Source organism: Helianthus annuus, chromosome 16, assembly GCF_002127325.2.
Source record: "Helianthus annuus cultivar XRQ/B chromosome 16, HanXRQr2.0-SUNRISE, whole genome shotgun sequence".
Classification (NCBI taxonomy): Eukaryota; Viridiplantae; Streptophyta; class Magnoliopsida; order Asterales; family Asteraceae; genus Helianthus; species Helianthus annuus.
The window spans coordinates 141854594-141867973 of record NC_035448.2 but is presented as its reverse complement, the minus strand read 5'-3'; the positions used below and the strand labels follow the sequence as shown (position 1 = coordinate 141867973).

General features: G+C 39.6%; 1 protein-coding gene across 1 annotated transcript; it reads left to right on the top strand.

Annotated features, from left to right (window-relative positions):
- Window positions 1–706: 706 nt before the first annotated feature.
- LOC110918132 (DEAD-box ATP-dependent RNA helicase 38) lies at window positions 707–7500 on the top strand. Its single transcript, XM_022162498.2, has 8 exons — window positions 707–1010; window positions 1410–1703; window positions 1802–2029; window positions 2793–2858; window positions 4059–4475; window positions 4548–4659; window positions 6635–6720; window positions 7240–7500. The coding sequence occupies exons 1-8, from the start codon at window positions 798–800 to the stop codon at window positions 7300–7302; spliced, it is 1479 nt and encodes a 492-aa protein (XP_022018190.1). The 5' UTR covers window positions 707–797; the 3' UTR covers window positions 7303–7500.
- Window positions 7501–13380: the final 5880 nt, after the last annotated feature.

The window sequence follows — 13380 nt, the reverse complement described above, 5'->3', positions numbered from 1 at the left end:
TATAGAGCAATCAGCAATTTGCTTTATACCAAGAAAAGATATCAAGTTTTGTATGCTTGTATCTTTTGCCTATGTCCATCTCGTGAACCCTCTCACACATTCACATTACCACACCCAAACCTCTCTTTTTTTGCTATTTCCAAGCCCATATGCATCTCTTACTTGTACCGTACAAACTATAATATTATCACAATGAGTTGCTTCCAGTCCAGATCTAGTCCCTTTTATCTTTATAACATGCAATCTCTCTTTACGAAAATACCCCTCTACACTGTAGCAATTGTGTGTTATCAATTGATATATATAATAATAATTTGTAGCAAGAACATGAAAGAACCCGCTATTATAAGGAGCTTGAGATTGGATTCTCTAGACTACCTTCCGACACTCAACTTAGTGATTTATCCCATAAGAATGAGAGAATTTGGTTGTTGAAATTAGTGTCGTTGTGAGCTGCTAATGTGGTAGCTCACTAGCTCATGGGTTAACAACTTAGAGGGACACCGTTTATAAGATAATCATAGTGTGTGTGAAATGAGGGGGTGACCCCAAACTCCAATGGACTTGACTGGCCCACCAAATTTATTATTCGATTCTTTGGGCTTTATTAGCCTACATTTTCACTTGTGCTGGGCTTTATATTTGGGCTAATACAATAACTCAGGCTTAACATTCACGCTATTCAAAGAAACAATAACGCTGATATTTCTATAAAAAGCAACTATAAAAATTCACAGAAAGACTCAATAATTCCCCCAAATCTGCACACTCTCCGATCACAAACTCAACACTCCACCATGACCGACGGTGATACCAAATCCGTTATCGGCAGATGGGCCGACGAACCCGATGACGTACCGGAGGAGTCCACTGCATCCTCTTCCTCCGCCGCCGCTGGCTCTACCGCCGCAGCAACCGCCGACGAAGTTAATCTAGACTCTCTCGCTGTTGACGATTCCAAAAAAGTCAACGATTTTCTCGATGATCCAGAAGATTCCAACATTCAAGCTGTAAGTTCAACATTCTCACACTTTATTCTTCTTGTTCTTCAGTTTTATTCACAATTAATTCAGTTTTGTTTACAATTAGTTGTAGTTTATTGAGCTAGGGTTGAAATTGTTGTTTACGTTACTTCTGGTGATACACTTGACATTTCTTTAGTTTATATAGAATTAGTTGTAGTTTATTGAGCTAGGGTTTTGAAATTGTAAATTTTAGGTTACTTCTGGTGATACACTTTGTATATCTTCAGTTTATGTACAGGTAGTTGTAGGTTATTGAGCTAGGGTTTTGAAATTGTTTTTTTAGATTACTTCTGGTGATACGTTTTATATTTCTCCCGTTTTATTTACAATTAATTGTTGTTTGTAGAAGTTTATTGAGCTAGGGTTTTGGAATTGTTTTGTTAGGTTACGTCTGGTGATACGCCTTATACTTCTGCTGTTAGATTTGAAGATTTGAATCTATCTCCTGAGTTGTTGAAAGGATTATATGTGGAGATGAAGTTTGAGAGGCCGAGTAAGATCCAATCTATAAGTTTACCGATGATATTGACTCCACCGCACAAGAATTTGATTGCCCAGGCGCATAATGGTTCTGGAAAGACGACTTGTTTTGTGCTCGGGATGTTGAGTCGTGTTGATCCGAAACTTGGTGCTCCTCAGGCACTTTGTATATGCCCTACTAGAGAATTGGCTATTCAGGTAGTTGAAACTTTAAGTTTTACTGTTGTTTTTGTAATTGTTCAGTACAAGCTTATGTAGATACCTTGTGATTTCATACTATGATAATGATGGTGCAGAATATGGAAGTGCTGCTAAAGATGGGAAAGTTTACTGGCATAACTTCCGAATTGGGTCTTCCTGCTGATAAAGCTAATTATATTCCAATCTCTAAAAGAGCACCAGTGACAGCACAAGTCATTATTGGCACACCGGGGACTATTAATAAATGGATAGCAGCCAAGAAGTTGGGTACATCTAATTTGAAGATCCTCGTGTTTGATGAAGCAGATCATATGCTGGCAGAGGTGATTTTATAGATATTTGTTTTGTTTTTTTCTGTTAATATTTTGTAAGGTAACTATGTGACACATTCAACTTGGTTGTTTGGTAGTTTATCCTTGGTTTTAAAAAGCGCGCCTAGGCGCAAGGCGCAGGGCCTGGGGCTTTTTTGCTTCTCGCCTTGTGTAATTACAGGAAGCGACGAAAAGGCGCATTTTTTGATGTTTTTTGTGGGCTTTTTGGCCTGAGGCGTGCGCCTCATGTAACTTAGGCGTTTTACTGCATAAAAATATTGTACCTTGGGCTTTTTGACTTGTACATGTAATTAAAATGGTATAAAAGCCTTACTTATAGCTATATTTTGGTTAAAGGAAGCTTAAAACCTATGGGATATGTATGGGATATATAAAAAAATTATATAAACATCTTGCGCCTCGGGTACGAAAAGCCCACCGCTTTTGCGCTTCGCGCCTCAATTTTAGACCTCGTCGCTTTTATGCGCCTCTCGCTTTTTAAAACCAAGAGTTTATCTATCAAGTACAACATGGTTTTTATCAACTGTGTTGTCAATAAAAAGTTCTAAAGTATTTGACAACGTTAAACTTCTTGCATGCGGTCGTTTATATTGCAATTAAATATCTACCATATGTTTGCGTTATTTATATTACTTTATCAATGTGAATTGTGAAGCTTACCTTTCATTCAGATGCGAAGTGACCACTTTGTTGAAACTTGTTCTCTATTGAGTTCAACCTTTTTCTTTAACATATCTTGTTTGTTTTGGTTCAGAGCGGTTTCAAAGAAGATTCCGTGAGGATAATGAAGGAAATTGTCAGGTGGAGTCCCCAATGTCAGGTGTGTTGTCATTATAATAATATATTTATGTTAATTGAGTTATATATAGGCCTGTAAACGAACCGAATGCTCAGTTTAAAAAAGCGCGCCTTAAGCGCAAAGCGACCCTAGGCGCAAAGAGCTGCACCTTGTGTGACATAAGGCGAGCTCTGTACAAAAAGCGAGCTTTTTTGGAAAAAAATCCCACTGAGGCGCGCGCTTTTTGTACGGAAGGTGTTTTTGTGCTTTAAAGTGTTATACATGTAGCTAAAATGGTTGTACATTAAGTGATTTATACATTAAATCGTATATAAACCTTATTTATCACTATATTTTGGATTAGGGATGCTAAAAGCCTATAGGATATACATAAAAAAATATATAAGCACCTTGCGCTTCACGTACGAAAAGCCTGCCGCTTTTGCGATTTGCGCTTCGTGCTTTGATTTTAGACCTTGTCGCTTTTGTGCGCTTCACGCTTTTTTTAAACCAAGACCGAACGTTCATGAATTGTTCGTGAACTTGTTCGGAAGTTTGTTTATGGTCGTTCATTTAATAAACAAATGAACATGAGCACAATTTTTGTTCATTTAATTAAACGAACAAACATGAACACACGTTTTGTTCGTTCGTTTATGTTCGTTTATTTACATTTGTTTATGTTTGTTCGTTTTAATTTAAATACATAAGTAGTTACTTTTTGCATGGATATTAAACATAAAAGGAACTTTCTAAATACTTAAATAAATATAACTAATTGGTGGTACTTGGGCTTTCTAGTAATCAAAATGGGTTTTTGCACTGAAATTTATCGTAATTAATCACTAATTTATATAAAATAATTACTTCATGTTCGTTTATGTTTAGTCAATTATGTTCATTTGTGTCCATTTATGTTTGTTCAATTATGTTCATTTGTGTTGTTTATTGCTTGTTGATCTATGTTCGTTTCAGTTTGTTTGTTTATGTTCGTTTATGTCTATTTACGTTTGTGAACTGTTCTTTAGGTTTTAAACGAACATAAACGAACACGAACATACCCATTTTCTTAATAAACAAACATAAACAAAAAATGCGTTTGATTATATGTTCGTGTTCGTGTTCGGTTAAAGTTAAATGAACGAACATGAACATGCCTCTGTTCGTGTTCGTTCGGTTCATTTACAGGCCTTATAGATATGTCTTTTGTTGTTATATCTGATTAACCAAAACAATGTACAGGTTCTACTGTTTTCCGCTACATTCAATGAGACCGTGAAGGCATTTGTATCAAAAATTGTGAAAGATCTTTTTGTACAAGACTACAACCAGTTGTTTGTTAAGAAGGAAGAATTGTCGTTGGATTCTATCAAGCAATATAAAGTGAATTTGCCCGATGAGCTCTCAAAGATTATGGTAATTAAGGATAAAATAATGGATTTAGGAGAGAAAGTCGGGCAAACAATTATATTTGTCAGAACAAAAAGAAGTGCCGGTATGTTACATGATGCACTTGTTAAGTATGGTTATGAGGTAACGACAATTCAAGGCGCGCTTACACAAGAAGACAGAGATAAGATAGTCAAAGAATTCAAAGACGGGTTAACTCATGTTCTTATATCAACCGATCTTCTTGCTCGCGGGTTTGATCAATCTCAGGTTAGTAGTTAGTATCGTTGCTTTCGTTTTATTATGTTTTTTAATCTAATTATCTTATCGGCTTCTTATCAGGTTAATCTGGTAGTTAACTATGATCTTCCAATTGTATACGATAATCCCACAGAGCCTGACAATGAAGTATACTTGCACCGCATAGGTAGAGCGGGACGGTTTGGCCGCAAGGGTAATGTTTTTTTCTTGATTTATTTAATGTTAATTTCATACTTTAATTTTAATGGTTTTTTATATTATACATGGCAATTTGAACTCACCACATTTGAAAATGGGTTGCGTTGGGTTGCAAAGTATTTCTTAAGGGTCTAACTGGGCATACTTGGAATTTAAAAGAAAAATATATGGGTCACGCTGGGCTGAACAAATCAGTTACGGGTCAGGATGGGCCTTGGTATTAAAATGCGCACATGAGGTGCGCATAAAGCACAATGCGATGCTATAGAATGACTCCTTTGTAGAAAAAGTGCAACTTTGGACTTGAATATATATTTTTTTTAAACGGCAAAAGAAATTTTATTCCACCAAAACTAGCAAGAAGCTAGAAACCACGCAACATATACCAAGAAAACGCAACAAGACACAAAAGAACCCACACCAACCTCCACGCAAGCCCTAAGACACCGCCACACTAAAACCACTCGACACCAACAACCCGCCACACTAACAAACCTAGAGAAAAACCACACTCGACTCAAGGCGAGTTTATTGAAGGAAACATGAACATTGGCTTCAGAGGGTCCAGAGCCGTAATCCCACCAACCTTCACGCACTTGAGTTTAACTCCTTTTTTCTGCCTCCGAGCGGGATTCCCGACACCTTTGCCTCTACCAATAGCATAATCACCTGTTTTGATAGACGCCCCCAACCCTATATTAGCGTCTTCCTTGGAAGGTATCCCGGCTTGCTCTGGACGGACTCTCACAAGCTTTACAAAGGACAACAGTTGCTTGTTCAAGTTCGAAATAGGAGGATCTACCTTCCTAGGAATATTTGCTTCCGGAGTGATTGGAAAACGAAAATTGTTGAGACCGAAGAGCTCGTCAAGACGAAAAGGGTTGGGATCAACACGAGATCTCTTTTTGGATTGGGGAATAAAAGATAGGTTAAATGAATTTGTTGGGCTCGTGGATTTGGGCCTGGCCCTATTTAACCACTCTACCTAACAAAGAAGCTTGGGAGTTTTGAACCACCCTACCAAAAACACTAGCAATCGAGTCCCAGAGATCCATAGACACAAACCCATGATACCCGTTCAAACTGAATTGTTTGACCCTCTCAAACATCCAGACTTGAAAACCAATCCGACCACAAATCTTTGTCGTTAAGCACATATAAACCACCGGCGCACCGGAGCAACTCTTACCTTCCGGAATTGTCATCTTTACCAAGTTACATATGGAAGTAACATTCCCAATAAGCGAACCACACCTCCAAAATCTAGACGCATTCTTGAATATTAATTACCCTGCCATGGGTATCAAGGTAAGACCTGACCCCATATTGGTGAGAAGAAACAAAAGTAGGAGTCGGCACAGACTTGGAATTCGAATAAACTTCCAACCTGGAATGGTCATAGGCCTCCATACTGTTTCCAAATCTGTCGAACTTCGCCAAGTTCACTACCAACGGCAAGGTGTTGTAATCCACCACGGTATTCCTAAGTTTCTCCTCCAGTAGCGACCCATCTCCGACGTTTTGCAATGTAGACATTGAACGCATCCACATGTGACATTAAACAATGCATCTCTAGAGCATCCTTTCGGTATGTTTGACACAAAGAAGGTAGCGAGTTTATGATGCTTACTTTTACAGCCCTCCTCTTCGTTCTTGGCCACCAGTCTCACCCTCTTCCAGTTCTGTGAACCCCTTGGCGGCACTAGGGTTTGGCACCCCTGCCGCCTGAACCATGAGAGGAAAAACCCCACAAATCTTCAATGATTTAAAGGACTTGAATATAATTGATAGAACTGGTTACTTATTGGTTAGATGTCTGGTATTGGTTACCACTTGGCAAAAAGGTAATTTTGAATTAAAAATCAAGGAAATGTTGCATATTTTGGGGGCAACTTAATAAACAGAGTGTTGCGTTAAGTGATGATGAATTCACTAGATTCTATCCTAACAAACGGTCTACAATGTAACAGGAGCTGTATTCAACTTACTATGTGGCGATAGGGACAGAATGATTATGGAAAAAATTGAGAGACACTTCAACCATTATGTAACTGAGGTAAATTTTTCTTACTGCATTGTTATAAATACATTTTACTTTTAAGTTAAACAAAAAAAAAGAAAACTATTTTTAGGGATTTCACAATCTATTAATTCGGCGTTGTGTCGTGGAAATTGTGACTAAGGCTGTAAACGACCTGTACGAACGCAAACAGAGGATTGTTATATATACACTGCATAAACAAACACGCATGAACGAACAATTTTTCACATGTTTGTGTAAATGAATAAACCAGAAGCTTGTTTGTGCCCGTTCATTTCACTAAACGAACACAAAATATTGTTCATCTTCCTTCATTTACACGAACTTCGTACCGAACTGTTCACTTTACATTTGGTTCGTTTACAACTCTAGGTGAGTAATACTGATTGAATCAAGAATTGTTAGCCCGGATTTGAAGTAGGGTTTTAGGGAATAAATCAGTTTTCGTATCAAAAAATCATTATATGAATGTAATGGTGAATTGGCAAATACTTTATAATTGGTATATCTTGTGCTCATGTACAAATCTTGTAGGTGCCATCATGGACAAGTGATGATGACTTCAAGGACGCTTTGAAGAAAGCTGGTTTGATGTAAAGTTTTTGTAATGGTCCTTATTTTAAGTTTGTTATCCCGTGATTACTTGTTACAATTTGGTTGATAAACCATGAGTAAATTGTTTTTATTGGATGTGTGATATGGATTTTGTATTAATTGGTTTTGTAATCAGTTTTGTTTGTGACAAGAGACTTTAAAGTTGGAGACATGTTTTGTTGACAAAGCTTTTTCTATTAACAGGGGTATCCAGTGTAGTTTTACTAGTACTCGTAGGTATTAAAAACATGTTTAATCCGTATGATTTCTTATTGTATTGGTACTTTTGGAAACTTTTGCAGTTTAAGAAGGGATATTGGATTTAAATAACTTCAATTTGCACCAATTGCCTGATATGTGCTGACGCAGGTTATGTCTATGATAATATATTTTTTTTCTTATATATTGCTTTAAGCAGATGGCATGTAAGGATTTTTAGGAGCCTTTGTACCCTTCTTACAATTAGTAACCTTTGTATTTTATTCTAATCTATGGTTTGCACAAGGCCAAATATTGGTTATAGGGTTAATGTAATCAGCAGGTAGTGAAGTGGGAGTTTGTTGTAGGCAAACGTGTCATAATCGAAAGCATCACCCTGGGGGGGTGAGGTATGCTATAGAAAACATGGCAAGCTTACTTTACGACGCGTGAGACATTCGGATTACTGGAACAAACGGTGACTTGGCTCACAAACTCAGGCTAATTGACGAAACGGGATGACTATCGTAATGGTATGTATGCCCTAGGTTTAAGGCAGTGGTTGTCCCGATTAAACCCTGGTGATACCCTTACCGGAATTTGAGGTCATCGGATCAGTTGTATATATCAGGGAATCTATCGAAAGCATGGGCTAAGAAGTCAAGGTTCGCTAGCATGAGTCATATGACAATCGTGAGGGCTTGTCAAACTTCAATACGTGGACTGAAGTTCACATAGGAACGGAAGGATATGTTAAAACTTCAATGTTCTCAATTGTTCAAGGGATTGAACGAACTCTTGATATCACTGGTGAATTTCGGGACGAAATTTCTTTCAAGTTGGGGAGGATGTGACACCCCAGGAAAACCAGCAAACGATATAACTTACCTAGCTTTAACTTACCTAGCTTTCTCAGTGAGTGCGTACCAAATTTCGGGACGAAATTTCTTTTTAGTTGGGGATACTGTGACAACTCGTATTTCCAAACCGATCTTTGTACCTTGACGTAACGTATGTGCACGATATGTGATCTTATGCAAGTGAATGATTGTATGAATGTTACGTGAATTGTATTAATTGATTTAATGCATGTTAGGTTATGTGAATATGCATGTGTTTTCTTGAACCGAACCACACAACACACATAAACCCAAGTCGCACAAGCCCATCTGGGCCACACTCTTGTAATCGGACCATACGGGCAGCCCAAGAGAGGGTTCGGCCCACTCCTTTCCTACGCAAACAAACACCCACTTTAGGGGTTGTTCTCCCATTTGGTTACAAAACATCTTCACACATCAACCCTAGATCGGTTTTCTCCTCTCTCTCTCTAAGCCGGCGACCACATTCCTCTATCTCCCTCGAAGCTCTCTTGATTCGGAATCACCATTGTTCTAGCATCAAATCCGGTCAGTCTCATTATTATTGTATATTGCTATGTCTATGTGTTAAGTGATATGATGATTGCTATGATCTTGCTGTTGTGATGAGGTATAAGTAATTAAGTTTGTGATGATTAACAACACAACCGAACCGGATGATGATCTTAATATGTTAGGGTTCATGCTAGATGTCGAATACTTGCTGATGTCGAGTGTTAATCATGTATGTTGCTGTGTAATATGTTGTGTACGGCTTAATGATTTTATGAATGGATCAAATAGTGTTGCTGTGATGCTTATTGTCTGCGTTTGGTTAATGTTAATGACCTTGTTTGATCGATGAAGGGTTTGGATAGAATCTTTGATTGTGTTAATTGATGCATTGTAAGTATGGAAACTGATAATGTGGTCAAACGAATTGATTGGAAATTGTTAGTATGTTAATGGTTTGATTTCAAATAGGAAACTGCTAAATGTGTGTAACCGATTTGCATGATATCCGGAATGTTCAAACGATCACACAAGTTCAAATTGTGCAAAATCAGATCACACAAATCTGATTCGAACGCACAAGAAACCCACACTCGCACAAGGCTTCGTGTCGCACAAGATACCCCAGTCGCACAAGGTTGTCGGATCGCACAAGCTTTGACCAGTCGTACAAGCTTGGCTGGATCGCACAAGATGTTTATTCATTTGTTTATCTGGGCCGTATATTATTTATTGGGCTGGGCTAATCCCAATCGCACAACCCAACCGGATCGGGCAAGCCCATCCGGATCGCACAAGTTGTTTTATTTTTGGGCCGTAGATGTGTAGGCTATTTACTTAATCATGTTGGGCTTACTTAATGTTTGGGCTGGGCTGTTACGGATCGCACAACATGTTGGGCTGAATACTATTAGACTCATTTAATCGCACAAGTCGGTTATGATTGTGCACCTGACTGTTATGTGGTTACCATGATCAATTCGTGTTAGTAATGTGTTAACTTGTGTGAAACATACGTGTATTACTTGAGTCAAAACCTGACTTGTATGATAAACGTGCTAGGACGTGGTTGATCACATTGTAGCTTAACTGAACTTTTTGTGTATCATACCGAGCAACCCCAGGTGAGTTCATTGCATTCTCTCAAGCATGCGTCCCGGTGGTTTGGGACAACTAATAAACATTTGGAAGGGAAACCTTGGGTAAACAACTTAATCGGTTTTGGTTATTGAACATGGAATCTACCATCGGATTGCCTGGAGGGCAATGGGGTAATTAGTTGATAGCGCTATTAGGTGGGAAACCTCACACCGGGCCGTAAGGACGGGCGTGAACTAATTATCTGGGTATCGCTATGGTTGTTAGAGGCACACTCCTCGGATACATATGGGCACACTCCCTAGGGTATCTAGCGAAGGCAACATAGCATCGGTCGTTAAGGGGTACTCACTCCCCGGATACATATGGGCACACTCCCTAGGGTATCTAACGTGAACGACATCGTAACGCAATATTGAATCACATTAACATACATCTGGTAACAAAACACGTTAACAAAACCTTGAACTCACCAGCGTAGTCTGACACACTTGTTTGCATGCTTGTAGGTCGTTAACCTTGGAACATGGGCTTGCTATCTGGGAGTGCTGGAGTGGTCATGGATCGAGACTCTTGGATTCACTTATAAACAATACATTGATTTTGATTATTATTATGAAACGATTGCTAAACGATTACATGCTTCCGCTACACAACTTTTGAGAATTGATATCATGTTGACATCTTATTTTAGTAATTAATGTCATGACTTATTTAAAATATTTATCATTGGTTCAATGTGATTGGTGGCTCGAACTCTGATGCGTAACACGCCTCGCGGGGTTTTCGCAGGTGGAATTTTGGGGGTGTTATAGTTGGTATCAGAGCCACTGGTTATAGTGAACTAGGTTTTAAAACGTTTTTGTAAAACCAGACTATAACCGAACACCTTCGAAAATCGATCATGACACTCAGCTCCAGATTGCAAGGTTCGTCTTTCGTATACTCATTGTACTACGTAACTAGTGGACACTCACATATGATATTGCATGCTGGTGCACGTTAAACACAATAGTATGAACTTACGTATCCCTTGCACGTGTTATATGACTGATAGGGTGGTAATTCCCTAAACATTCGTGACTTATGTTATGTGATGCTCTTTGTTTATTATTCGAGTTGGGGGAATCATTCGACATGAGTTAAGAGGAGCTGAGATGAGCATGCAAATCACAATATTATTGTGGGTGCACACATAATAATAATGTGGGGTGCATGCGAGTCCCAGTGAGGCTTAACAAGTGAAGGAGGGGTTCCGCTCTGTTAATTGATCAGTGTGAAACGTAACGAACTAATAGTAGTCATAACAGTGATCGTCTCCTACTCAAATGTGACTCTCTCACCTCTCTTTGAATCCTTTTGAAATCGCAATGCTATCGAGTATTACTTGAACGTCCCTTTGAACGCCTAGCGAACTAAGTAGAATGCTAGGTGCTTGTACGAACGTCCCTGAGTGGATGTTGCAGCGTCCATGATTGGTATATACCCCTTTTCTTTCCCCCCCCTCACTCCTCTTTGTTGTTGGAACTCAATATACTCACATCTCAGACCCTGAAGGGCGGTCACACCTGCGACACTCTGGAAACCTACCGTGTTTTACCCAGTCAACTTGTAAGAACGATGGGCATAAGGGTAAATATAGTACTCTACCGACTTCAGCACTTGAACGACCCCAATTATTGACAATGAACATCAACGATTTGACTCCAAACGAATCCTTAACTCTAGTCAGCAACTTATGGGAGCCGACTTTTATGAATCAATCGAGACATAAACGATGACAATCGACCAGGATGTGGACTGTGTAACTTCCAACACAACGCGTAGCACCCTGGAACTTAGCACGAAATATGAAGGGATGGACATCGTTGGTGAAGGATCGTAGAGTCCTGTTTCGAGCAACAACATTAGAAGCAACAACTATCGTGACATCAAGGTACTTGTAATAGTAGCTTACAGTATGGAAATGAAGGTGCCTGCGGCATGTAATGGCAGTTGATAATTCAAGACGACAACAACCAAGGAAGCGATGACAGTATGGTGGAAATCCGTGTGATTGTAACAATAACACCGGCAGTGGTGCTCACGAAAGGATATTTAGGATTGACGTGGGCGACGACAGGACAATAACAACATGGTAGTTTGGATGGATAGCAAATCGCTTCGGCTCGATTCCGTTTAACCCTGATGCTTCTTGAAATCAAACCTGTTATGAAACCGGCTGATGGCAGGACAGCGGAAACCGCATATGTTAGTTGGGATGCAAACTCGATATTGCGGGGGACAGACATTCGGCACCGGTGTTACCTCTGCTATCCTTGGTAGTTACGGCGCAAATAGTTAGTGTTGGTGGGTTATTAGGACATATCGCCCGGACGTACCCTGTGAGAAGAAATTTAGCGTCACTATATGCTCTAAAGTACCAGAGTGGTGAAAAGATTAGCATCATGTCAGTAATGACAACCTCGAAAGCGCCTATGGAAGGAGGACCTCACTGTATTAGCAACTATATCTAATGATCAGACTAAATAAGATAGGATCGAGGACCCACCGATTGTTGTGACTCATCTCAAAGTGCAACTGGAGGAGCTTTCAGGTCTACTACCACAACTATTAGTCAGAAACTCAGTGATCTCACGATTAGAGGGAGCTCCGAATACTCATACTCTTACCGTCTTACACCAGGAGGGTTGCAAGAACTGTGTAATCTACTACGAGAATTGTTGCACAAGAGTTTGCTGGACCTAATTCTCACTTTGGGAAGCCCCGGTTATATCCGTGAAGATAAGCCTTTTTGTGTGTACGTACCAATTATCGAGCACCCATCGAGACGACAGTTGAGAACCGTTTGCCGCGGCCATGTATCGAAAACCGATCGACTAGTTACAAGAGACGAGCTTTCATTCAAGGATTAACTTACGAGCGCATTATTATCAGATGGAAACCCAAGGGGAGAAAGTTCTTAAAGAAGCTTACCAGACGCAATTCGGCCATACAACTTTGCACTCCAAGACCTTTAGAGCGATCGTCACACCAGCAGCCTCATAGATCATGTGAACCGACCGTGCTATTGGGTGACATTTTGAACCCTTTTCAGGGGGAAAGCAACAACATGGACAACTTTTTATCCTATTTGGGAGGTCCTGATGGAGGAGCCACATCACGCGAAGTCTTGATAAATGTAGCTTCTGAATTCGAAAGGTACCTTTTGGGTAATGTAATCAACAAAGTGGGAATGCACTTGAATCTCACTAAGACCCATTTTCTTTGGAAACTGATCGACACTAAAAGTCCTTCGAGGATACAACGATTTCTTGGTTCCGCTTGATTTATCACAGGAATTTCGAAGGTCGCATAGCTTAGATCCCTTTAGCACAGCGGGGTGCCGTGTTCGCGAGAGACAGAACATGAG